General features: G+C 45.1%; 1 protein-coding gene across 1 annotated transcript in view; it reads right to left on the reverse strand.

The window, feature by feature from the left end:
• LOC119171401 (unconventional myosin-Ia-like) overlaps window positions 1–27794 on the reverse strand; it is a 138888-nt gene that overhangs the window by 37324 nt on the left and 73770 nt on the right. The window contains exon 3 of the mRNA XM_075892812.1: window positions 2166–2315. Coding sequence (XP_075748927.1) covers window positions 2166–2315 — 150 coding nt within the window. The remainder of the gene's footprint in view (window positions 1–2165; window positions 2316–27794) is intronic.

Genomic DNA, 27794 nt, shown 5'->3' on the forward strand with positions numbered 1-27794 from the left:
TCCAGGGTACATTCAGCTTCCTATATATGGCAGAGGAAAACCACAAGCGAACGTGAAGGAGGCAGCGTCGTAAACTTGCCTGACATCGTATATGCCGCGATAAGCGCCGCTGCAAAATGCGAGCAAGCATTGTGCGGGGAGTGAAACAATGACATTGCACGCGCGCTTTTTCGGCGTGGCATTATTACATCACCCACCATTTCCTCGGCTGTTTCGAAGGTACTCCGGGAAAGTTCGGTGCACTACATGCGTACTTTGTTACATACAAACTGCAGAGCTCCACCTTGTTCGTGGAAGAGCCATAAAGTGTTCAGTTTGAGCGGTATAGCATCCTAAAAAATGGTTCGGTGTCTGGCATAATTGATGTCTTGTTGATGCTAATTATTACAGAGTGGTTTCCCCACAAAAACCTCAGTAAGCGAAAATCTTCTGTCCCATTGCTGAATCATAAATAAATCACAGTTTCACCAAAAGGGCGAAGCAATGAATGCGATAGCAAAATATTCGAATGATTTACGTAACAAGGCTTAGAAGCGATATTAATTGTAGTAAACATGTGCTTGCTAAGTAACCAAGTTTCCTGCGGCGCGGCCATAGTGGCTCGTGCGTAGTGACGGCGTTGATGAGGAGCGCCTCCCGTGCGCAGCGCATACTGGTACTAAGGGTCGTGTGTCGCCACTGGTAGAAGTTTGTTATGTATAGAGCGCATCTATATGTGAACAGCCGCTCGAGGTACACTTTTAACAGTGTGTGTGTGTGCGTGTGCGTGTGTGTGTGTGTGTGTGTGTGTGTGTGTTGCCGCGATAGCGCGACAACCATAAGCGCTGCCGCCCTCTCCCCCCCCCCCCTTGTTCGCTCACGAGATAAGCGCGTGCGCAGACGACCCCGGCTGGGAAGGCGATAGCGAATCCGCATATATATATATATATATATATATATATATATATATATATATATATATATATATATATATATATATATATATAATGCGTGAATGACTGCGGCGGCAGCCGAGGCAAAAAACAGCTGAGAGTCTCCATATAAAATTATTATCACAACAAAAAGAGAAAATGTTGTGAAATATTCGGAGCTAGCATGACAAGCAAAAGCTTGTACGAAGGTTAAGAACGACTATAGCATCGCTTCGAAGGCAATGTCTTCTACACCTTCTTTGACACATATTCTGAATATTTCTGTCCGAACTCAATTACTCTATTTTCTCGTTTACCATCAGCATTATTTAGCATTTGGTAATATAAGCTAAGGGCCGTTCTATGCGCTAGCCGCACAGCCACAACATACGCGCCAACACACCTGTCGCCCCTTAGTAGAGGGTGAAAGAGAGTCGCCAAGCGGCTTATTTGTCCTCCGCTTGCGTGCGGCAGGGGTCGCGGCACGTGCGTTGCGGCTGTGCGGCTAGCGCGTGAAACGGCCCTAACGGTGGCAAATGTTGGTCCCAGATAACTGAACGAATGCTAATTTTGCCCAACTGAAGGAAAATTTGAACCAGTGTTACTACCTAATTGTTAGTATTGGCTAATTAAGTGGCAGTAAGTGTTATCCAATGTAGCCGAACATAGTCACAACGTTCGTTTGTTCTTATTTCTGCTGGCTTTCAATATCGAATCTTTCTTTTTCTCTCTAGGTGTGTTCCGATAATCCCCGCAAATGGCTAAATAGACAGCAGAGCGGACATTAAGAGCCATTCTCCTCTCCCGAAGTCGTCAAAAGCGGCACCTGGTGTTCTTTAACGTGAACTGACGTTGCACAGTAGCCGGGCTTCTCCCATTTCCCCTCCGTCAGAATGGGACTGCCGCGGCCGGGATCGAACCCGTGACCTTCTGGTCAGCAGCCGAGCACCATGACACAGCAGCGGCGGACTCGCCGGTGCGGTCGTTCCTCCAAAGATGGACGCTTTTTTAGCGCCAAATTTGAACCACGTTCAGTGTCTGATAAGTTCCAACAGGAATGGAGTTAAATTAGCAAGATTTTTTACTGCGCTTTCTTTTGGCTCGTCACGCAGACGTCATTGAGACGCATTTCATTACTGCGACGGCTGAAAATCGATGCAATCTTCAAGGCTGTCAGCGCACACTGTCTACGATGCTGTCTGGAATGGGAACTCAACCTCCGTCGTCAGAGTGTATACAAGATATACTACGTACGTATATGAGGTCCCTCTTGAATCGCTGATGCAGGTTGGCAATGAAGGCCTCTTCGGTGGGCGGCTCAAGGAGCAGGGCGTCGCTCAAGCCAACCTCCTGATCCAGGCTCAGCACGCCACGGACGCTGGCCGACGACGAAGGCCGCTGCTGCTGCTCGAAAAACAGAGATACGGAAAGACAGGTATGGTCAAGCGTCATTCATCTTCTCCCACAAAGGCGAACTGGTACAAGGCGTGATAAAAAAAGGGGGGGGGGTGTACTTACAGACATCCTATAGATTACCGTAGCCTTCCAGGTTTAGAGTTTTTCCACTTCGTCCGTACAAAGCATATCATGCTTGCACCATAAAACAATAAGATTGTAAAACTCCAAGCTTTCACAAAGTTGATTAAAAGCGTATAGGTTAGCTGTTGATATTAACGTTGACATATAGAAACAACAGAATAAAGAAGAACTTCAGCGGGCTACACTTGTTTTGAAAAAAGAACGCCCAGCGCACTCCCTTGAAAACGAGCGCGATGATGATATGTGTGGTTCCCCGCATATGTTAGTTTGAAAAACAGAGAGAGAGAGAAGGAGAGCAGATTGAAATTGGAGAAAAGGGTAGAAAAATACGGAAAGGAGAAGGGAAATGTAGAGAAGAGAAGGCATACCCCGACACATGACATTAGACTCAGAGTACGAGCATTGCAGACGACCGTCGAGCCCAGTGGTTGATGAGAAATACAGCCTAACCTTTGGAGCCCAGTACCAGAATGATACCCATAACCAACAAATGTATTAAGTAATAAGAGTTCATTAAAAACACAGTAGGTTCTGTGGCTATCAGCCTGCGGGTTTCGACCATGCCTCAGAGTTGAAAAAAAAAACTGAAAATTCACTAAGATAGGTACTTTAGGAGTAGCCTACGAAAACTATCAGATTGATGCAGCGAAGAAAAGCAGAGCTGAAAATGGCACATCTTCAATGCTGTTGAAGCAAGTACTTGCTCACACAGTTCATTTTTATTTTCATGAGCTCACAATAACAATACCTGCAATTACGTTTCTTTGGCAAAGTATCTCAAAGTCGGTTGCACATTAAAACCTCCACAAGAAAGGGCTTGATGCTTTCCGGAGTTCACGCCTCATCAATTGCTCCTTTTTAAGCGCAGAAAGTATAATTGATTTCACAACTCCATGAATGACATAAGCAATTAAACTACCTAATGGCTTTAACCTAATTAAAGTAACGAAATTTTCCAAATTTCAGCGGAAATAAATTTTAATTTATAAACTGTTTCTTGATGTAGCCATTCCGCGTAGCTTGCATCGATCTGAACTCCGGCGAAAAACACAAGTTGCCCACGGAAGCATGTTCAGGCCGGCGCGGTTTTTACAACCCACACGGAAATGATTGATCACCCGTATTGATCACAGGCTTAGAAACCACGTGCTCGGCGAGCATCTTGAAACTGTATTGGTTCGGTGCATTAAAATAAAGCGAATCTCGCGTCAATTTTGTAAATTGAGGAGTTTTTTTTTTTCTTTAGAGATGCATAATCGAGAAGTAAAAATAATTTCTAGCAAACTATAAGAACTCAAAGCCTAGAACACACACACAAACAAACAGAAATCATTGTCTAAGTCTATCGCTTCTTATAGTCACAACTTCAAGGAACTGTGCAAATCTGCTGCACAATCAGTGCACTATCAGTGCACAATTGGTGATGTCATACTGTCATCGCTAACTTCAACGTACCAATTATCAGGTCTGGGTCATTGTGGCTTTGCAAGGGTTATAAGAACATGCTGCTTTAAGTATGGGGGTTCTAAAAAAAATTGGCAGATTCCACGTACTGTGGGAATCCATGATATGCGAAGCACGAATGAGAAAAGTTCATATGTCACTTTAAAATCATCACAACGTTCCGAGGTGGAGGTAAATGATGCCGTAGATGACTTCCGTTTCATGATTATCATGTTTGGTAGCGTCATTTAGCTTCGTTATCTATTCACGTGACCTGATACCAAATATAGTATATGTGGAGCTAGTGAAACGACAGCGAGATAGATAGATAGATAGATAGATAGATAGATAGATAGATAGATAGATAGATAGATAGATAGATAGATAGATAGATAGATAGATAGATAGATAGATAGATAGATAGATAGATAGATAGATAGATAGATAGATAGATAGATAGATAGATAGATAGATAGATAGATAGATAGATAGATAGATAGATAGATAGATAGATAGATAGATAGATAGATAGATAGATACGCGGGAAGTCGCTGAGGTTCGCTAAGAAATGCTTCGCATTTAATAATTTTTACCCACCAAGTTTCAACAGACTCGAGCAATTCACTACGGTAGATTAGTGGCTACGGTTTTTCACTTCTGACCTGAAAGTCGCGGAATCAAATCCCAGCCTCGATGGTCGCATTTTCAATGAACGCGAAAACGCTTGAGGCACGTGCAATTATATTTAGGTCTGGTTAAAGAACGCCAAAAGGTCTTAGCTTTCGGAGCCCTCCACTACGGCGTCTCACGCAATCTTAATATCTGAGGTTTTGCTTCCCAAAACCATGATATGGCCATGAGAGACGCCGTGACTCCGGAAAGGTCGACCATCCGCTGTTGTTTATTTTGCACTGACAAACGCACAGTACACGGGTCTCTACTATATTGCTTCCGTCGGACAGCGACAGCCGCGGCCGGGATCGCACCCACGACCAGCGGGTCAGTAGCCGAGCACCGCGAGTGCTATGCCACCGCGGCGGAAACCGCGGTGGCATAGCACTTTTTCTCTCTCCGGCAGCCAGCGAGCTGCCCGCGAACTCACTCTCCAGCCAGAACGATTTTGCGCTGGCATTACGCTGGCAGCGAGCATATGACGCGCTTTTACGTGTTTTAGGGGCGAAGCTCCATAAAGGGATACTAAAGTCAAATAACAGTTTAAGTCAGAGTGAAAGCGCAATGTGTGACAACATCTAAAACGACAAGATTGTCAACAGTGCCCTACTTACCGAGAAATTAGGGTAAATGTACAAGAATACAATTGCCGCAGTAGGATATCTTCACAACGATCCCGATGACATCAGACGGACCGCCTACAATTATTCACTAGTAATTGATCTAGCTGCGCTAAATATAGAACATTCGGTGCATCGAGAGACGCAATAAAATGCTGCTTGTTTGTTTCTGCTTGATTCACTGAAAAAAGAACCGCCGGACGTTACTATGAGGAAGGGCACGAGTGGTTCAAAAATTCAAATTTCGCGTGCTCACACGGGACATGTGAAGTCATCTAGCGGGGCGCAGTTGAAACTACAGTCTGCAATTTCGAAGCCAATGGTGGGAAATTGATCAATAGGCGTTGTTGCTGCTGTGGCTCCCGCTGCTTTCGTTCTGCTGCTACTAGCGCAGTAAAGCCGGGCAACGTTGTGCACGACAATGCCGTGAATCAAGGTTTTGGGAAGTTGACTTCATTATTACTATTATTATTATTATTATTATTATTATTATTATTATTATTATTATTATTATTATTATTATTATTATTATTATTATTATTATTATTATTATTATTATTATTATTATTATTATTATTATTATTGATACACCAGAGCAGGCACGGTCAAAATATAGAAGATCATTTTCGCCACCTTCAGCATGCTTGCATTCTTTTCTTCTCTTCATGTTGTCTCTCTTCGCTAGTCAGCGCTCTTATTAAGATAAAGAAGGAAAACAGGAGTGAGGGAAAAAGTAGGAACAATAACCGACTTATAATTATCGGTAAGCCCCCCTGCAATAAGGAAAGGGATAGGGAGTCTCAAAGTTAGGAGAAAGAGAGAGCGCGAGAGCCCAAATTCGACGTCACAGCCTGTCATCGCGTGCGGCACATCATCACAATCAGTCTACAGCAGATCACCCAAAGTCAGCCATCCTTAGAAATTTTTGTGTTGCCTTCATCCTCGATGACTTTTCAGGTTGACAATCCTGGCAGAAGAGTAATTTGCTAATAGAACTTTATTGTGCATTGCGCTCACTCACTTGCCGCAAATGGCTCAAAGAAAAGTGACGCCGAGAAAGCCTCTAGCGATGCGGGTAAAGTTTGGAGTCCTGAGAGGGGTGCGTTAGATGGATGCTCCCCGTCACAAGCTGGCTTCGATAACTTGCATTCCTCTACACTTCTATAAGAAAACTATCTTCTTTCCTTTACTTCTTTTTATTAAACAGTGGCGTGCGAAAACGCCCCTCTGGCATCACGCCACAAGGACAGACTGATGCGACCGCTTTCGATGCTGCACGATGACATGAAGCAAGTAAAGACAAGCTTTGGGACTCTCCAGCGTCTCACAGAGTAAGCATCTAAACAAATGACTTGTCAGTTGAGTCAAACAACGCTCATTCTTTACTGTGCTTCGCCTGATATCCCTGTCAGCACTGCAATTAATTGTGTGGGCGTAGTGTATTTTTTAATGATTACTTGTAATTTCTGGCTTTCACGGTAAAGCTATCTTAGTCTATTCTATGCGTCGTCGTCGTGTTAGTAGTCATCGTAGTAGTAGTGGTAGTAGTAGTAGTAGTAGTAGTAGTAGTAGTAGTAGTAGTAGTCTCACGGGTCACATGATCAGAGGGGCGAGTGTATAAAGAAATAAATAAAACTAAACGATGATGTTGATGATGATATAAATGATTACGATGATATTTTTGTACCTAATGCCATCAGCGCTATCACTACAGCATCGTCCCACGATGGTTATTACTGCGTAAACCTGGCTATATTTTCTTAAAAACAAAAATTTACCACCAGTACATGCACTAATAAACTTAAAACATTACCTCCAAGACACGCTTATAAAAATTTACTCAACATGCCTTTATTAAAGTTTCTCCACAACACTAAACCTGTGTTACATTCGTGGTCTTTATCGGTGGCTAACTGGGAAGTAAATTTAACACGCTACTTTACGCTGTTGACCACGCACTTGTTTGCCTTGTTTGCCTGTTTTCTTGAGTGAGTGAGTGAGTGAGTGAGTGAGTGAGTGAGTGAGTGAAAACAACAATATCTTCAAACAAACAAACAATGTAACATTTTTTTTCTTTAGAAGTTGTTTGGCATTCTTAGTAGGACTTAACACACGATCGACCACTATAATTCCTGTCGCCGCTGGTCGTGTTTTATATTTTACTTCTTTCCTTTGATTGGCATTGATGACTTAAACACAAAAAATGTAGAGCAACTTGGTGAAAATAAAAAAAAGGACGTATATCTGGCTACGTTGCTTATCCCAGAATCTCAGCATGTTATATACAGTGAAACTAATTCACGCACAATATGCATAATCTGATCATCCTCCTGGAGAACCGTATGCTGCATTGTAGCCTGTTATAGCATTGACTGCTGCTTACTCTATGCCACACACTGAAATTGCAGCAGAGCACGAGTTTTAGTACGATAATTTTCACACTACTGTAAGCCCGAACTATAGGTAAACCGTATATGAAGAATGACTCATAAAGCAAATCCAACATTTCCTAGCACAGCCCTCAAGTTTTCGGTGACTTGTAGTTTACTAATGGTTAGAGTTAGGTTATGGCAAATTTTGGAACGAGACCACACGTTTCACAAAGTTCTGATTTATTTATTGTTTTACATTATTCATAGGCGGCAATGTCATTCATTCCACAGCAATACCGGTTTATCAGCCTAATTTTTATTATGCGATAACACTGAAGCAGTTTATAATGTAAAAAAAAGGATTATTGCTGCATCTATAGCAAAGTTGAGTATGATGTCGCATGAATAAACTATCGGAGTAAAGCATGAAAGAAAACTCGAATTTATTAGACACTCCAAAACACACTTTGATAAAACTATTTTTTTCGAATGTAAAACGAATGTTATCGATCCAATTTAGCACTTATGTCGAAACAGATAGTGACTTGACCCTCTTCACTTCATAATTATTTAAATGCAACAGCTTAGAAACATTGACAATCTCATGCTTGAGAACTCACGCTTGACAATCACATTTTAAACTTTTTTTTTGGAAACAACTTATATTCATTTAAACAGACTGGTTTTCGTGTCGACAAACTTGCCGTCGCATGTACAAGTCAAGAGGTACTATAGTTGTACTTCTGTCGCCAACCGTTAAAGGTTAAGCTTCGTTAGCGGTTTCAAATGCTTATTCGTATTGTATCCAGGGTGCCTAGTGTCATTCAATCACAACCTTTCAGAGCTAATATGACAGTCACGTTGGTGGCGGCGAGACCATTAATTATACTTACACTGCTATTTGACATGCTTTATGAGTGGTTTACAAAATAAAAAAATAAAACAGGTATGCAGCAAACATGCGGCACTGTCAAAGCAAAAGCTGAAGGAGCAGCCTTTGAAGAGCCTGTCGCAAACTATCATGTGGCGAGTACTACAATTACACTTGAAAGGTACCCACTTCATGATAAACCATTACAATTTTGTGAAGTAGAGACAGCCCTCATTCACGATCCTGCAGTGAAGCGAGGCAGCTACCATGCATTTGCAAAGCATTTTGCGCCCTTTGTTGATGCTATGGTTGGTGCATGAAAAAAAGCTTTATTTAGGTCTGTTGAATGGGGCTGGTTTTATAGCCCGACTGCTGGTGACAAACGATTACGACTGAGCTCTTTGTAATGAATGATAAGCTTCACACGACCCATTTGTTACGCGGTTCGCATTGCGTGGCATCCGATATTACTCCACTTTTGTACCACGCTGTTTCTACAGCATCTGTCAACGTGATTTTTTACTCGAATTGAGACCTGTATGTATTCTTTTGATTGATAGATATGTTGGGGTTTAACGTCCCAAAACCTACATATGATTTTGAGAGACGCCGTAGTGGAGGACTCCGGAAATTTTGACCACCTGGGGTTCCTTAACGTGCATTCAATTCTGAGCACACGGGCCTACAACATTTCCGCCTTCATTGGACATGCAGCCGCCACAGCCGGGATTCGATTCCGCGACTTGCGGGTCTGCAGCCGAGTACCTTGTATATGTTCTTTTTGCGAAAAAGTTTCGAGCACTGATACGATCTTGTGGTAGAATACTGGAAAGCGATACATAACGCCAAAGTTCAAGTGCCACTCGAACCCGCTTTTTTTTTTCTTTTTTGCATACATTTGGCGCGATAGCGGTGATGAACAACGGCGGCGGGGGCGCCGAAAAGCCGCATTACGATAGAACATTGTGATTCCACAAAGGTTTCACCTATAGAAAAGCAAAATGATGAAAAGCTTATTCACGAAGTTCTCATAAATATACTTGAACTTCCTCGAGACAACTCTCGCTTAACGGAGTTCCACGAACCTTCGGCGATCGGCGCCAGCAACCGATGCAGATTGCACCAGCCCCGTAGCTACATCTGCAATACATGCCCCACCCCAAGGACACCGGTGAGGCACAACGCCAACTACACCGGCGAGCGCAGTAACCCGTTAAAGCGCAATGCCACATTAAGACACGGCACCATTCATTCCACACCAAGCAAGGTGACTCGCGCCGCAGCAAAGGTTACGACAAGGAACACGTCCACGCAGCCGTCAGACTCCTTTCCCACACACCATCGCCCACGCTCCGAGACGGAACACCTTTTCACCTTTCCGCGCTGTGTCGCGGACGTACTGCGATTCCGCTAAAGCAAACACAACAGCGCCTACTTGAATGCTATTGCACTACAGAAACCCACGGAGCATCGAAGCGATCCGCCTCCCACACGTATACACAAGAAGCACCCACGCAACGCTTTCTCTTTACCGAACAACATAGCGCGCCTAATGAAACGCGGCGCCGCAACACGGCACATAGCACACCCACGTGGTGCGCGTGTCATACATCGACGTCGCCGCGTCGCCCGAAAGGGAAAAGGCAGTTGCGAGTCTATAGCCGCGTCGCCGCATCGTTGGCCAGACCGAACGGCGGTGGGTCGACCGGGCGTGCAAGAGTAATGCGCCCGCAGAACAAAGACCGGCGACAAAGGACGCCTCCGCAAACGCACGCCAGAGGAAACGGGTTGGCTCCGGCCATGCCGTATACGCCGGACAGAGAGGCGAGAGTGGTTCCTCGACGTCTTCGCTCCATCGAACCTCGCCGAGGCCCGAACTCTCTTTCTTCCGCGCTCTGCCGCCCACGCACCCTCCTGCAACCCCGGCAGTAGTGGTGTCCGATAAATGCCTATCGGTTGCTGACCAGCGCGCGGCCAAGCTCTGATAAATGGCACTCCGTCGCACCGGCTGCCGCACGCACGCCGAGAAGCCCCATCGGGTCGCTCGAGGCAGCTCGAAAAGGAGCGTTGTCTAACCCAGCCCGCCTTTCGTCTCTTTTGTTCACCTCGTCAGCACGAAAGCCATTCATCTATCCGTCTGGGTCCTGAATAAGACGCCAGCGCGAGTGCTGCTTGTGTCTGTAATCAATTGTATTTTCTTGACTTGCATACTGTTAAATTTATTTATCTAGTCGTCACAGTAATGATGAGATCAAGGGCGCTCGATGAACTTGTGAAGGAGGTTCTTACAAGTTTCTCCTGTTCTTGTTTAATTCCTGTTTAGCCCGCTTGCCCTGTCTCGGCGAGATACGCTTTAAACTCTGTTAAGTTGCGGCATAGCCATAATCAGCTCTCCTGCGCTCATAGTCCCGAAACCTTCTTTCATAAAAGATTACGAAGCCAAAGTGCCCAATTGCGGACATTGCTTTGCAAAAATTTCATGCTAAAACTCGCGCCAGGATACACCGCTTCGAATAGTGACGAACGAGGACGAACGCTCGAAAGAACGTGAGAAGCTGCGCGTCGATGGCTCCCTTAAACAGCGTTTAAAGGCCAAACCTCATAAGCGCGAAAATGCACGCGACAGCGACAAGCGACGCGACGTAGATCGGCTTCGCGCGATCAGTCGCTAGCGCAGGCAAACCTCATTCACGCGACGGCTTCGGCGAGCAAATTCCACTGTTGCTGGCATGAGGCCATCTACTCGCACCAAGAAAACCGCGTGGCGAATGGTATGCAATTTAAAAATAAGATATATTGTTGTGTAATAAAACGGAAAGTGTTTATTATCACCTTGCAGCACTTTTTATATGCACATGCGTAATAAACATTGCGCTATTTCTTGTTGCGCATACGTGACTCGGGCAGGGTCACGTGCACCTATGTAGTTTTTGTCTTTTCCGATTTTTCGCTATTGGCTGCTTGAGCCCAGCACTTCCGGGCGATGAGTGACGGTTTCCAAATCTGGAGAACTGAGCGATCGCGCGAAAACGAGCACGCGACACGTCGCGCGAACGCCCTGTTTCGTCGCTCATAGCGTCCCTCGTCGCTGTCGCGTGCATTTTCGCGCTTATGAGGTTTGGCCCTAAGGGATCGCCGCAATAGACAATTTTCTCTGTGCTTAAGCACCACTTAGACAGCTCCCAAAGCAGATCCTGCGTACGTATACTGAGGAGGTCAAATGTGCGCTGACCACAGAAATCACGCAAAACAAAGCGAGGAGCAAAAAATTTGCAATGGCTTCGATGCCCCACCGCGGTGGTCTAGTGGTTAAGGTACTCGGCTGTTGACCCGCAGGTCACATGATCGAATTCCGGCTGCACCGGCTGCATTTTTGATGGACGCAGAAATGCTGTAGGCCCATGTGCTCAGATTTAGGTGCACGTTAAAGAACCCCAGGTTGTCGAAATTTCCGGAGCCCTCCACTACGGCCTCTCTCATAATCATACGGTGATTTCGGGACGTTAAACCCCACATATCAATCAATCAATTATTAAAGATCATTGTCCGTCTGATCTTAGCCAAAGCCCGCCACGGTGTAAGATCAAAACAATTGTTTGTATGTCACACCATGCTTCAGACCCCTCTGGTGGGTGCCTTGAAATTTTCTTATTTATTTTCTTCTGTGATATATATATATATATATATATATATATATATATATATATATATTAATGACAAGAAGAGAGTATACGGGAAGTTATTAGACCGAAGTGTAATGTAAATGTGAAGAAAGAAAAGAAAGAAAAGTGGGTAAAAAGATAGCTTACTGTGAGCAGGAAGCGAACCTGCGACCTGCGCGTTATTTATAGTGGTATTCTTTATAGTAGGAATCTTGGCACCTGAAATTAATATGAAGGTCTCGTTGAATAATGCAAGTGACTCCTGACATGCCATCGGCAATTCGTTGTGCTCTCTGTTGCCTCCTTCGTTTTTAGTGGCGAGTAGTAAGACCTCCCCCAGTTATTGTGGCTCATACCAATTTTTATGATGGATCATGTCGACTACATGACACGGTGTTGAGTCAAAACCCCGTGGTGCTTCGCCCTTGAAACAAAGCGCCCTGTACTTCCTGATTGCCACGTGGAAGCTGTTATCTCCGATCATTCTGTACGAATGACGGCGTTCGTCTGCGAAGTAGGTTGATCTGTGGGGAGAGGGTGTGGTTGATCTACAGATTATGAGCCACGAGATAATACGAACAATGGGATATGAGCGACGGGGTAACGAGGTCAAGTAGACACTTTTGTACTGCGCAAAGAGAACACGTTATAGACATGTAGAATACGAACACACACAAATCGTTTTGTGGCCGTGCGTATTCTGGGTTTTCTTCGCGCACTTTAGACGTGCCTATTGAATGTGTGGAGCAACTCGGCCAACATAATTTCATACTTCAGGATAACCAAAAGCGGGGAAGCCTTCGGTCCACTGACTTCCACTAGAGGGTCATTCGCGACGTGCATGTTAAAGATGCGCTACAGTCCGTCGACCACAAATAATGAGGGGATTGGGATGCATTCACCGTGAACTACACGGCGCAAAAATCGGTTTTCCTGGCGACCTCCTATCTCGCTTCAACACTGGCGCGCTTATATATAGTCAGTGCGAAAAATAATGGTTAGAGGATGTCTTCTAAACGCACGTTGTCTCTGACGGTCGCGAGCGAAATTCGATTTCAAAGAAAATATGAAATCGTAGTGTGCGTACATGGAACAAAAGGAAAACCCGTACCCGCAAAAACGAAAAGGCAAACAGCGCGTGTCGTACAGCCCGTCTTCGCCGAAGCGAACGAGGCATCAACGGCAGTAACGCGTGCGACAGACACCGGGCATGAGCGGCGATGCGACATGAACCGCGAGCACAAGGATGACGGTATGAACAGCAGGATAAGAAGGGATGCAAAGGCGCTGGAAGCGGCATCGTTGCGGCGCTGGGGCGGTGCTTTTATTGGGCCAAATAACGGGCCTTGAGGCTTCCGCTCACGTCATTGAGGCATCACTCGCGAAGTGCGGAAAAAAAAGGGAGCGAAAGCCGGTCCGCTGGCTGCGCTGCGTGCCCGCCCGCTCGCCACGCATCTATTGTCGCCGTGCCCGCACGTCAGATTACGTGCGTCAAATATATATAAGCACCGCCGCAAGCGCCGCTGCCTTCGGGAAACCGCCGTCACACACCACCCGTTCTCTCACCGCCAGCAGCCTGATGCGCCCTTTCCGACCCGCCGCAACTCCTGCCGCAATGGCGGTCGCATCATCTGTTCTCCCCCTCCTCTATTACCGTCCCCCCTCTTCCACTCTCCGATTCAGGCAGCATCATCGCATTATTGGTCCCCTCCTCCATGTTTTTTTATCTCACTGGTGGGGGGCGTGTTTTTAGCTCACAGCCCTCCTCCCAAATGTGCGGCACGCGAGGCGTGTGCAACGGTATACCAGCAGGATGCTTTGAGGCCTGGAATATGTGTCCGCCAACAACAAGAAGGCGTCGACGCAACCATTTTCCTCGATATACGTTCCTCTTTCGTGGTCATCTTTCTCTTTCAATGTGCGCCTCAGTTTGACGGCACCGAAACGAAGAGAACACGGCGTTGGTCTTAGTAGCGGCTTCTCTGCCGTGGTGGTGAAGTAGTTACGGTTCTCGGCTGCTATCCGAAGCTCACGGGTTCGATCTTGTCCGTGGTGGTTGTATTTTGATCGAGGTGACCTGATAGGAGTCCGTGTGCTGTGCGTACGCCTCAGGTTAGAACTTGTTCATCTCTTAAATGAACACGTCTGCTATACATTTGTTATAAACACCAATTGGGCGCATTCACGCCACCGACAGGCAGAGGTTGCACGACCAAGTTGTTCTCCAAGCCTCTTTCGCACATGTTTGTTTTGGTCGAAAAGGGGCCATTTTGGCTAACTCTCTCACTGATGCATTCATCTCCTCAATGAACGCACCTCTGCTCCCCTACCTGCAGCAACACGCTAAGCATACATTTTACGTAGTAGTGTCTGCATTAGGAGCGACAAACAGGGGTAACAGATGCAAAAAGAAGTAAGTGATTGAGGGTGTGACGAAAGGCACGGCTTGGTCACCGATATCGATCTGCTCGAGTCGCTCATCTCTAGGCAGTCGCGGGCTTCAGTCGGATGCATGGATGAATGGATTCGCTGATGGATAGATGCTACGAGCTTTTTGTTTATAATATCATGGTGATCTGCGCGTCACTGATCTGTGTGCGCCACTTTCTTTTAATTGGGCCTAATGCCCTGTTTACTTTTATGAATTCGTTTTCTATATATATAAAGCTTATATATTCATAGCTTACCTTTTTTATGGTTATGCTCAAGTAACCTTGTTTTTCATACTGTTTGTTTTTCTCCTTTCTCTGCACTTTTCCACAGCAAACCTTGCAGACGTCATTAAGTTATAAGTATAGAGAACATGTTTACCTCTCCAGTGGTGTCGCTAAAACCCGTGACTTCGCTAGTGCCCTAACACACATCCCGGCGGATGTGTTTATGTTTAAATAAAATATTCTCGGTAGTTTCCTAAGCTTCACACGGCAAATTCAATTATTTTCTTCTTTACTGAAGTTGGGTTGCTTTACTTGGGTTGCTAAGGCAACCCAAGTTCGCTTCGACCAGTAACAATAATTGTTAGGGTTTCACATTTCAAACCCACGATATGATAACGAGGGTCGCCGAAGTGGAGGGCTTCAGAAAGATGAACTTCTTGTGATTCTTTAACCCACACCTGAATCGACGGGCCTCAAGAGTTTTTGCCTCCTTAAAAAATGTAGCCGCCATGACCGAGATTCGACCCCGCGACCTTCGGGTCAACAGTCGAGCACTTTAACCATTAAACCACTATAGCGGGTTGCTTAATATAGCGAAGCACTTCCATTTGAGTTCTTACTGCATTAGGCCGAGAACATCAAAGCAATTATATGCGTGTGCCACAAAAAATAAAAGAGGACGAAAGGCAGGATGGTCAACCACACGCAAGTACGGATTTCGCCTCGACGCTGGAGGAAGGGGATTTGAGCACTGAAAGGTAGAAAGATGCGGCGAGGTCCGCGAGAGAATAAGCCATGCTGCTGCGTTTCACCCACGTAGAAAAAAGGCTTACTCGTACCTTGACAGTGTGAATAATTGCAAATCAAAGTACCCTTATTATTGTGCCCTTATTAGCATGACCTAAAGAAACTTTCGATCGCGTAATAAGGCTACGATTTACGCTACTGTGACTGATTACTAATTCACTCGTAAACCAGTTTATTGCTGAGGCGTTGCCTCTTTGAAGCACGAAAAACAACTTGACGGAACAGAAGGAAACAAAACATTTTTCGCTTGCGTGGACACTTGGATTTTCGTTCACGCGGTACTCGTTACCAACGTTGCCTCAGAAATATATACTCTTCCCGATCATCGAGTATGTACAATATAGAGTTCATTTTGTGTACACATGTTTCAGTTCTTGAGGTTCTATAGCTTATTTACTTCTTCAAATTGGTACGTAGGTTACACACATTTATATCAAGCTATTTTTAAACAAGATAATGTTCTGCACTACAAAAAAAACAGAAGATGACAAGATCCTAGTGATAGGCATACGAGTTCATGGTGATGAGCGCACACACGCATCCACCTAACCACTTAAACACACACAGACGCACACGCACACCCACGTAAGCGCACACTAACACAGACGCAAGCACATGCACCCATTTAAGCACACACACAAGGCAAAAATAAAGTAAAACCATCCTTGCACTAAACGAATGACATCTACGTTCCCTTTTCGGACTCTCATGTTGCGATAACAGTGGCGAATCGCTTGCATAACCGACAGAAAGCCTCTCCACAATACATCCAATGCGTGAAAACAAGACTGAATAATATATTAAAAAAACAGCCCCATATGTCCATTTTTACTACGTCAGCCAACATCATTCATCGCGGCTATACGATGCACGAAACTATAAGGAGAGTGCTTCACACGCAACCCTCCTTCCCAGAACGCCTGCATTCAAGCCCACGGCACTGTAATTCCTGTGCCGAAATATTGTTATCCATCTCTTCGCACCCACGCTGCTGCAGAAGAAAAAAGGCGACTGAATCAACTGGGCCAGAGCTTGAGAAGAGGAATAAGAAATATTTCCACACTCTTAAGAAACGAGATAAAAAAGAAACAGAGAAAAAGATATGGCGGAATCCACAAGAGGCCAAGCGTTTTGAATGAATGCCGCCATCCCATAAAAGACGTGTCATTGCCGGAGGGAGTCAAGCAGGGTGGAGGTGAGGGAGGGTGGGTGAGGAGGGTGGTGAGTTTTTTTTATTTGCGTATTGGTTTTCTTTTCGTGGTTCTTTTCCATTCGACAATGGACAATCCAAGCATAACCTCAAAAAGACACATCCGGATAAGAAGGCCCGGAAAAAGGAATGCACTGAAGAGTGGCACAATCGTCTCAGAAAGTCGAGAGAGAGAAAGGCGGGAGAAGAAGAACGGGATCCGGTACTACTTGGTGCGGTACAATATAAAAGAAGGAGTAGAAGAAAAGGCGCGCTAAAAAGTAGGAAAAGTGAAGGATCATGCCTCGTGTACAGTAGGGTGCGCAACCGAACGCACCGAGACTTTTCCCCACCGCACCCCTTCGAAACCCTTCCAGTCGTCGAGACAATCGAGCGCACAACAGCCGACGACTGCCACGCACAAACACACACACTAGCAGACTATGGTGTTTTCTTACGTTTCGCGCGGTCCACGGCTGAGTAGTAGCGTACGAAAATGACGACATAAAAACAGAGGAAGTATGGGTAAAGCGGAAGAATGGAGAGATGAGAGGACGCAGGAGAAGAAGAAAGCTGAGTGAAAGGGAACGGGGCGAAGGTGCTTTATTATCTAACGAACAGGGCGAGCTGTGAGAGAGAAGGAAAGGAGAGGGGGTGCCTCCATTTCCAGGCGCCATCTATTAGCGCTGTTCTTTATACACATCTGCGGCGGTGGTGGCCGTCCGCTACTGCGCCACACGGCGCTGTCGTTGCTAGAGCACTCTGGTGTTGCCGGAGGTCGTCTAGCGAATGAGCGGCGCGATCAGGAAGCCGCAGGCTTTGTATAAAAACGAGAAAAAAAAAGTAGTAGTTAAGATATCAAGCGAATGTCACGGCAGGAAGAATAAATGGTCGTAAGAAAGACAGAATGTAAGGAGTGAGTGAAAGAGCGTAAGATACGGACACAATCTAGAGCCAAAGTGAGTATCTTACAGGGTGCGTTTTATTTTTTTCTCTCTTTCTCTCTATCGTTTCTTTTTCTCACTTTTCTCCTTCTTGGAAACTCGCTATTTTTTGTTCGTTCAAGATCAGAGGCGAGGCTATAGGCAATAATCATGTACCTCAAGACGTCATGACTCATTTCGTGACCAATGCTCGGCAGCGCATGTGTGTGTGTTCTTTTTTTAAGATGTTCTTTTTTTTCTTCGTCTTACATGTTTTTTTTTTTCGCTTCACTTCTCGCGTTCTTGTGAAAAAAAACAACGAAGAAAACATTTCAGTGCGGCTTGAATTAAGTACATTCTTAGCGATGAGAGTAACTCGTGAGCGACCGCTGAGAGTTAAAAAAAAGAAGAGTTGTGGTACTTTAGGATTACGATTAGACGACCCTAAAGCTTCGCCTTTAGAAGTTCAACGCGATAGCGACATTCTGTGTCTAGTGCGTATTTCAAACACTTAGTGCATGAAACCTTTTGGAATTTTCTATGCACCCACTACGTGGCCTTAAGAGAATAGGCGCAGTAGCGCGTGTGCCTTTTGTAGTGGAGTACCAGCTTTCAACCATGGAGCCATGGTGATAATAACATTCTGACACCCGTTGGCAATGCACGCTTGTACATTGTTGGCAATGAACCCCCCCCCCCAACTTTGTGTGCAGCAGGTGTCCCGGCACGTGCATTGCAGCTGGAAGGGTAGCGCGTGGACAGGTCTTTACTCTTTCATTGATTCCCAACAACTATCGTTTAGATATCAGTTTCTAGTGACAGGAGAAGTGGATGGTAGATAACGAAGGTGTTGAAAATTACGATTGTCCATCACTCCACCGGCGGCTGATAATGCTCAGTTCAAGTGAGCGAACGAGTGAGTGAGCAAAGAGTGAGTGAGCGAGTGAAAAAATAGGGGAGGGGCGAGTAGGAGGAAACAAAAATTGAAGAGCCCGGTATCGCAAGGTTCGCTAGAAACTAGAGAATCTGAAACATGTCGCTCTCTAATGCGCGGCTTTCATGCGCGGCTTTCATGCGCAGGGAATGCTATCAGAAGCACGCGTCCGAAGCATGCATGACGGCAACGGAGCATGGTTTTTCCTTCATTCTCCCTCTCTTGTTTCGCAGCGGGGGAGGCACGCACAGAGCTTGACGCTTGTTAGAGGCTTCTGCAAAGTCCGAGACTCTATCGCGCACAGCGGGTGCGAGGAAGAGCGACGAAGTGCGCAGCATGAAGGAAAAGAAGGGGGCATGAGAAGCGCCGCAAGAATGAAGTGCGCGCCGAGGGTTCCTCGTTAGTGAGACTCAGCGGCGCAAGACAAAACAGATTCGCGCGCACTGAAACAAAAGAAAGAATGCGCCATTCGCTGTCGTCGATCGCGCGACGGGACCTCTCGTTCGGAGCACAAGGCGCGAGAGCCTGGCTTATTTTTTTTTTCTTTCTCTCTGCTTGCTTGCCTGCTTACACGTGCGTTAACGCGGGCTCCTGCTGTATGTATGCGCCATTTCCTCGAATAAATGAAGTACCAGGCTGGAAGTGTTGTCGGCGCCGCACGCGCCGGAGTTGTAAGCCTATGTGACATTAGATGAGCGTGATATTAGGCGAGCTTTTTTTTTTTTTGGCGCGCGTAAGGCGAATTTTCGAAGTGGTTCATGCAGCAAAAAGGAGGAGGGGGGGGAGCAATACCTTTTAGAATTGTTGGCATGGTACCACCACTTTATAAATGCGAAGCATTTCTTAGCGAACTTTGGCGACTTCGAGCGTATCTATCTATCTATCTATCTATCCATCTATCCATCTATCCATCTATCCATCTATCCATCTATCCATCTATCCATCTATCCATCTATCCATCTATCCATCCATCTATCTATCTATCTATCTATCTATCTATCTATCTATCTATCTATCTATCTATCTATCTATCCATCTATCCATCTATCCATCTATCCATCTTTCCATCTATCCATCTATCTATCTATCTATCTATCTATCTATCTATCTATCCATCTATCTATCTATCTATCTATCTATCTATCTATCTATCTATCTATCTATCTATCTATCTATCTATCTATCTATATATCTATCTATCGTCACCGCATTCACCGTCACGAAAGGCGAGGGCCCGCCGAGTGCTAGAAAAAGCAGTCAGCAGTCACAGGAGTGGCTGTCTGCACATTCTAATAATCATATATGGTATTTTACGTCCCGAAATCATTATATAATTATGAAAGACGCCGTAGCGGACGGCTATAGGAAATTCGACTATCTAATGTTCTTTAATGTGCACTTCCGTCTCACAGTACATAAAATTCTGCCATTTTGCCTCCATTTAAATGCGACCGCCGCGGATTCTCTATCTCTTTCACTACACCGTAAGGTGAACATCCCTGTCAAAAGTTCACTACTGCACCTTACGACATATGACCACTTACAAACTATCCCAGCTCTCAGCCTTATTGTCCCTCTCTTTTTTTTTCGCGTCTTCTCTAGCACAGAGTAGCCAACCGCAGGCTTACCCTGGGTTACCTTCGTGCTTTTCGTCTAGCTTGTTTTTTCTTTCTCTCAATCCGTTACGCGACATGCACTAGTATATTTTTCCGCACTGTTGATTATAAGCGCAAACAGCCAATCATGACACAATTGCACGAGTTATATTTCTCTGTCTCTCGTTTTTCTCGTTATATCTGCGCGTAAAATCAAAGAGCGTATTACTGCACTCAGTGAACGTTCTGTTTAAACCAACAGCACGACTTCAATCCGAAGATATCCTTGCCTGCGGGGCAAACGTACGCCAGCAAAATTTGTCTGACGGTTATAAATAAAGCAAAAACACCAGCACTTGTTCACGATGAACTGAAATAAAATAGTATGAGAAAGAAATCGTCAATAAAGGCGACTGCACCAATGCACGCATTCTTTCCAAGCTCGTTATTCTTTCGCCGAGAACGACACTACGCATGTGTTTTTATTTTTTTTCAAAAGCATCGAGCGACAACGACATCGACGTTGCAATAAGATCGATAAAAACAAAGGGCGAAAGGAATAAAAGAAAAATCCAGGAGCCCTAGCTTTATCTGGAAAAGGGGAAAGAACGAAGCTTATCACGTGAGTGCATGTCTTTCTTTCTTTCCTTCTTTCTTTCTATTTTTTCTTTATTTCTTTCTTTCTTCCTTTTCTATCTCAATCCTTCTTTGTATCTTGCTTTATATTGCTCTTTTTCTTTCATTTTTTTCTCTTTTTCTTATCACTAATTCCTTTTCTTTCACCATGCCGGAAGTGGGATCTTCATTCACGTTCTTAGCAGTGCAACACTTCAGTTGACACGGCAGGAACAACGGTTTTGCGTTCGAATACACGCGAAAAATAAACGTGAATAAACGAAGCTTGGCACGTCAGTGCATGTCTGTCTGTCTGTCTGTCTGTCTGTCTGTCTGTCTGTCTGTCTGTCTGTCTGTCTGTCTGTCTGTCTGTCTGTCTGTCTGTCTGTCTGTCTGTCTGTCTGTCTGTCTGTCTGTCTGTCTGTCTGTCTGTCTGTCTGTCTGTCTGTCTTTCTTTCTTTCTTTCTTTCTTTCTTTCTTTCTTTATTTTCTACCTCAGTCGTTCTTTGTATCTTGCTTTATATTGCTCTTTTTCTTTCATTTTTTTCTCTTTTTCTTATCACTAATTCCTTTTCTTTCACCATGCCGGAAGTGGGATCTTCATTCACGTTCTTAGCAGCGCAACAATTGAGTTGACATGGCAGCAACAACGGTCTTGCGTTCGAATACACTCAAAAAATAAACGTGACAGTATGAAATGACTAGTGACTGCAAAAAAATGGCTTGTTCTACAGGACTAAAATAAAGTTTTTTTCATTCCATTCTATTGTCATATCAGAAGCCACTGATCAACCGACAAGCCCACGATTGAGGGAGCATCATTTATTGTGAAAACCGCGGATACAAATACGAACTTCACGATCTCACCTTTATTTCCTTACACTCTCACGCGCCGGGGTTCTCACGTACAATACCACCATCGCAAGCTGTTGGCAGTGCAGTCAAAGGTAGAGCTTTCTCGTGTAATCAGAACGGTAGAAGTATGGCAAGCAATCCCTGAAATATGTTCGCAATTCAGTTGTAATTTGCAAGCTACACCCAAAGAAGTTGAACGAATTGTTAGGATTGACTTATTCGAAACATGTAGAGTGTTTTAATCGTTAGTAAAATTGAAAGAAAAAAGGCGGAATGGACGTATTTCGACGGATGCTTGTTGTGAGGTAGTGATGCACCTCCTTTCGTAAACACGGCATCGGCCGAGTTGGTTGTGTCTGCGCAAGACGTGCCTTCAGCTGCGTGACCAGTGAGCCATCCTCCGAATGTGCGCGGTTTTCCCAAGCTGATGAAGCAGTTAGCTTTAAACGTTCTTTGAAGGGCTTCGCGTCGAATGAGGGGACAGGGAAATTGCGAATTCACTTACCAAGAGAACCAGGTGAGCAAGAAAATGCTGTATTTGTGGAAACCAGAGACGGAGGACACCGACAAAGCCCTTCCACCGAAGAAGTGTTCTTGCGGGAAATCTCGTGGCCACACAAAAGAGCTGGACGATTTTCACTTCATCGTCTTGTGAAGAGTGGTGCATGGCTTTTTTTTTTTGTTTTGAGAAAGGTTAAATTCCAACTACCACCAAAGTGGTGAGGAATTTCAAAGAAGGCGATACGCTACCGACCTTGTCCACGACGACGATGCAAAAGATGCTGAAAAATCTTGGCTTCAAGTACAAGAAACGCTTTCGGAACGCCTTTCTCATAGAAGCAACGCGCATTGTCCAGAGTTGTCGCCGGCACCTGCGCCAAATAGCGGAGCTACGACGCCATGCAGGGTAGGCCATTTTTTTTTCACAAACGAAATGTGGGTCAACACCAGTTGCACGCGTAATTAGGTGTTGATAGACGGCACTGTCCACTCTACGCACGAAGCCCGTCAATATGTTTATTCGATTGGTATTTGAGAACCCGGTGGAAAAGCCCAGAAGCTGCTTTCACTACTATCACCTGGCAGTGTTATAATTGTGGATAACGTGCCAGATCACTTTGTGAAGCACGAAAAGGTGCCGTGCATGAGTAGTCTCAAGAAGGAAATACCGGCATGGCTTTCTCAAGAAAAGGTGTTACGTGGAGCAGCGACAAAGTGGAGGCGGAGCTCAAGAAGCTTGTCTAAACGTACACGCAAGCGGGAACTAGTACCGTGCGTACTGCGTTACTGAGGCTGCTGGTCACCTCATTGTGCTCCTACCTTCCTACCACTGCCAGCTGATCCTCATAGAGCTTGTTCGCAGTGACGTGAAGGGCTTCGTAGCAGCGGAAAACAAGACGTTTAAGCTTCAAGACGTTGATACTCTGCTAGGGCAAGGCATCAAGCAAGTGACCACTGAGAAGTAAAAATAAGGCTTCAGATTGATTGATTGGTTCAGTCATTGGTTCGTTAATTGATTCCGTCCGTGACTGAAGTAAGTCTTCTTAAACACGTCACATAAACAATTAGAAAAAACTCGAACGTTACAAGATCTCATAGGAACTGGTGACGATAACGATAAATAGAAAAGGTCAGGCCAGTTTCATTGCTAAGTTGGTTGTTTAATCCGAAAATAAGCAAAACAGATAGAACACCGTATATGGATGTTTCACTGCAAATGTCGTCGAAAGGCGATAGTCTTGCGTCTGCAGAGAGTGAACAAAACGTTTGTTTGTTTTTCTGCACGCGAAAATTGCTGAATTGCATTCTGGCGGCGCTGCGTTACAGTGTCTCGATCCGTGCAGCCAAGGCGAAAGAGCACATCGGGGCACGTTAGACACAAGCGCTATGTGGCAGTTATGTTCGAAAACGTAGGAAAGGCGTGCGCGCCTGTCTCGTAGGCGATAAGGTGTAGAGCGCAAAGCGATGGACAGGTCCCACCACCGTGTCGTCTTAGCAAAGCGTTGGAAACACTTGCCTTTTTGAGCATGGCGTTACATTTTCAGCGCAGCGTGATAAACGCTGATTGATACGTGGGGATTAACGTCCCAAAACCACCATACGATTATGAGAGACGCGGTAGTGGAGGGCTCCGGAAATTTTGACCCCCTGGGGTTCTTCAGCGTGCACCAAACCTGAGCACACAGGCCTACAGCATTTCCACTTCCACCTGAAATGCAGCCGCCGCAGCCGGGATTCGATCCCGTGACCTGCAGGTCAGCAGCCGAGTGCCTTAGCCACTGGAACACAGCGGCGGAGCCGTGAAAAATGCTATGGTCCTTAGAATTACGTATGTATGCCTTCTCAAGTGTAAAGAAACACATAGAGAATACTGCCGTGTTGGTATAGTGCCTCATATATGCGCAATAATTGCTTTATAATTGACAATCACACAAGTATGAATACTTGAACTTTCTGCGGATAGGGTTGACCGTTAAGGGTATCGTCCAGAGCCGTTTGAAGTATCGTTACGGTAGACAAACAGAGAAATGTACAGATAGAAAAACAGACAGACAGAGCAAAATTTTTGCGTCGAAATACCCAAGAAAGACTATCGTCTTTAAAGGTACCAAGCGTCATCTGCTACGAAAATCAAAAGATAATTAGAACAGTACACCTACTTCCCCAGAGACGGAGCCACCTAATAAATTAACGGACGCGACATGCGTGGAGAAACAAACGTGCTCTGTCATGATTGGCTGAGAGCGCCCGTACCCTCCACAACGCTGCCAACAGCTTGTGAAACGGAGTATAGGGTCGTTTTCGTTTCTGTAAAGCGTGCTTTGTCTGTAAGGCACGTTAGTAACGCCGTGAAACAAACTACTCACCGTTGGAGAAAAACTGAAAAGAAGATCTGCTCCGCGCACGTGGAGACTAGGGTATAGTGCCTCATATATGCCGCCAGAATTTTTCAAATAGAGGGGTCGTCATGACAAGTGGGTCATTACGAGGGGGCAAGGAGGTGGAGAACTTGTGTGTTGCGTTATGATCATGACTGATTCTGGGGAGACAAAGGGGTGGGAGCGCAGGCGAGAATTTCGGGTTGGCTGCTTCCCACCCCACTTGCGCTGCCCCTGGTGGATACAAACGTTTGTCAAAATTCAGGAACTGGTTCTTCGCGTACATCAACACCACCACAAAATCTTGAACTCCCGATTAAAAGCCTTGCTTGAATAAACAGCAACAGCAGCAAGTGTACGGCGTTCGAGCGCAGGGCCAGAAGCCCTGCATGGAGTGTCGCGACCATTCGGTATCGATCGTACGGCGCTGCTGCTGCTTTCGATGTTTTTTTATTTTCATACCCAGCCACCACCTGCAATGCATCCGCTCAAGGTAGCCCGGGCACCACGGCGTGTATTTTTGGCAACCGCTGTGCGGCTGTATCTTCGAGAAAGCGACGTTGCGCTCTTCAATTTTCTTAATACACACATGGCATTTGCTCGCGCAACCACAATATAACCGAACCGCTTTTTACAACCAGATGTACAGTTGCAGAATCACAGAAAATATTCCGAGAAACAAAGAAATGCGCAGCATGTTGTCGAGCCAATATCAAGAAAGACTAAACAAGTTTGAACTGATGAATTATTTTATCGACACTCGTTAATGTCGCTAAATTTAGTCGTTAAACTTGCACTGTTTTTTTCTTTATTATACGCGTGAATGTGGGTTGTTTCTTATTCGTTTTTTGTTGTGCCTTCAGGCACAACGTAGCTAACAATACACACAAACAAGGGCATACACCGACCCAGCAGTAAATGAAAGAAATCGGGTTCTTGTTTTGCTCAAGATGTTTAATTACGGCAGTACCTCTAACACAAGAATATCTTGATTTTTTCCCACGTAGATACCTTATCTGATGTTAGGAAACCGAAAACAATGTCTTTCTTGACCTACAATTATGTCACTCATTACATAACAATAAAGGCGCAAGACACTGCGGAGTACCATACCCATAGTGTACGCGAAGAAATAAGGCAAAACATTAAATAATGAACAATTAGGAATGTTGCGGCAAGCAGTTTATAATTGCTAGCTTTTTCAACAGAATTTTGCAACCATCTTTGTTCATCTTCCTACTTTTTTATTTTTGTAGTTGCAGCTTTTTTCTTGGCGCAGAGCAACAGATTACGGAGAACAGTCACAAATTGTCCACTCCGGCGTTTCGTTCGCTTTTGCTTCTATTCATTTCTCTACGAAGTCTCTACACGAATACATTGACTTTTTTTTGCTCGGCCTCACACTTCGGGTTTGATGCGTTAATAGTTTCACGATGTCAAACAGCATATGTACAATGCGAGACAATACGCATCTGTCTTCAGGACCTCTCTCTTCGATTGTTTGTAAGTTCAGGGAACACCATCAGGTGTACTTTCCCGCTACGATTTAAGGGCAACATTTATTCATTTATTCTTAACGGTATATATATATATATATATATATATATATATATATATATATATATATATATATATATATATATATATATATATATTTATATATATATATTACCAGTTTCCAGTTGCGTAAACGAGAAAGGCGTATCACGAATATTGCAGTTGTTTGCTGTTCACAACTGCCCGCGGGCTTATACTTGGATCAAGGAACGCGCCTTCTCATAATAATCTTCTGGCTTTCACTTGGGCTGTCTAAGGAATGGGCTGTCTGGCGTCGTGCGGCTATGCCCATCTAAAGCAAACAACGCAACTTTCAACGCAATAAATGCGAGTGATTGTGTCGTCACGGTTACCTGCGACACATTTCATGTCAGGCTATGGGACAGAAACAAAGCAAGAGGACCCAAAGTGGAGAAGTCGAGCAGACTTGCGTGCTCTTTTCCGTCCCACGCAAAGCAAATACGAGTCAAGAAAAGAATGAGCATTGCGCACATGAGTTAAATGGCTAAGCAGTACCACAATGCTAACCTAGCCAAGCCATCACAATTCGTACGCTGGACCCGTATTCACAACAACTTCTTGTGCTAATAATTTTCACCCAAAGAAAATCAGCCAATGAAGATGTGGGGCATATCATTTGCGAGGCCGGTTGACCAACGGGTAAGTGCAACAGTAAGTGCAAGAGAAGCTTTGAGAGTATACTTAAATTATAGGATTTGAGAAATCTTTTTTTTGCAGATATAGTTTTGCTTAATCAGGTTGATTACGCACACTTGTACGATTATCTCGGTACTATAAAAAGATGTCAATCAATTCATTCAATTACACCTAGATACTTTTATGCCTGCTCACTGTTTATACAGCGGGCTTTGACGTCACTTCATTTAGACCTGCGTGTTTCACAGCCCAGACGTACCTACGATTGCTGTCGTCACTCGACAGACATAGAGTGCCAAGCGTGACGAACGTTTTCATGGCGTGCTGGTCAGCTTGTTGGCGACTCAGAAAGACCACCTTTTTCTGTGTCCGTGAACTGCAGCGTGAATGTGTGATGCCCTTTGTGCACTGGATACTCGCAATCTGTACGGCTGCAAATCCAAACGGGCTGGGCGATCTTGCGTGGCGATTTATCGCGGCAAAGGGAGCGAAATTGAGAGTGTTAACACGCACACAAATACACATAATCGCACGCAGCACAAATACACACAGATTCACACACAGATTCACACACACACACACACACACACACACACACACACACACACACACACACACACACACACACACACACACACACAGCCCCGCCACGGTGGTCTAGTGGCTAAGGTACTCGGCTGCTGACCCGCAGGTCGCGGGTTCGAATCCTGGCTGTGGCGGCTGCATTTCCGATGGAGGCGGAAATGTTGTAGGCCCGTGTACTCAGATTTGGGTGCACGTTAAAGAACCCCAGGTGGTCGAAATTTCCGGAGCCCTCCACTACGGCGTCTCTCATAATCATGAAGTGGTTTTGGGACGTTAAACCCCACATATCAATCAACACACACACACAAATATACACCTACAAAGACACATATACGCACACACATGCAAATACACACGTGCACGCACACACACGCACCCATACATGAATACACGCGCACGCGCGCACACACAAATACACGCACGCGCCCACAAATGCACACACATGTACACA

This window comes from Rhipicephalus microplus, chromosome 4 (genome assembly GCF_043290135.1).
Source record: "Rhipicephalus microplus isolate Deutch F79 chromosome 4, USDA_Rmic, whole genome shotgun sequence".
Classification (NCBI taxonomy): Eukaryota; Metazoa; Arthropoda; class Arachnida; order Ixodida; family Ixodidae; genus Rhipicephalus; species Rhipicephalus microplus.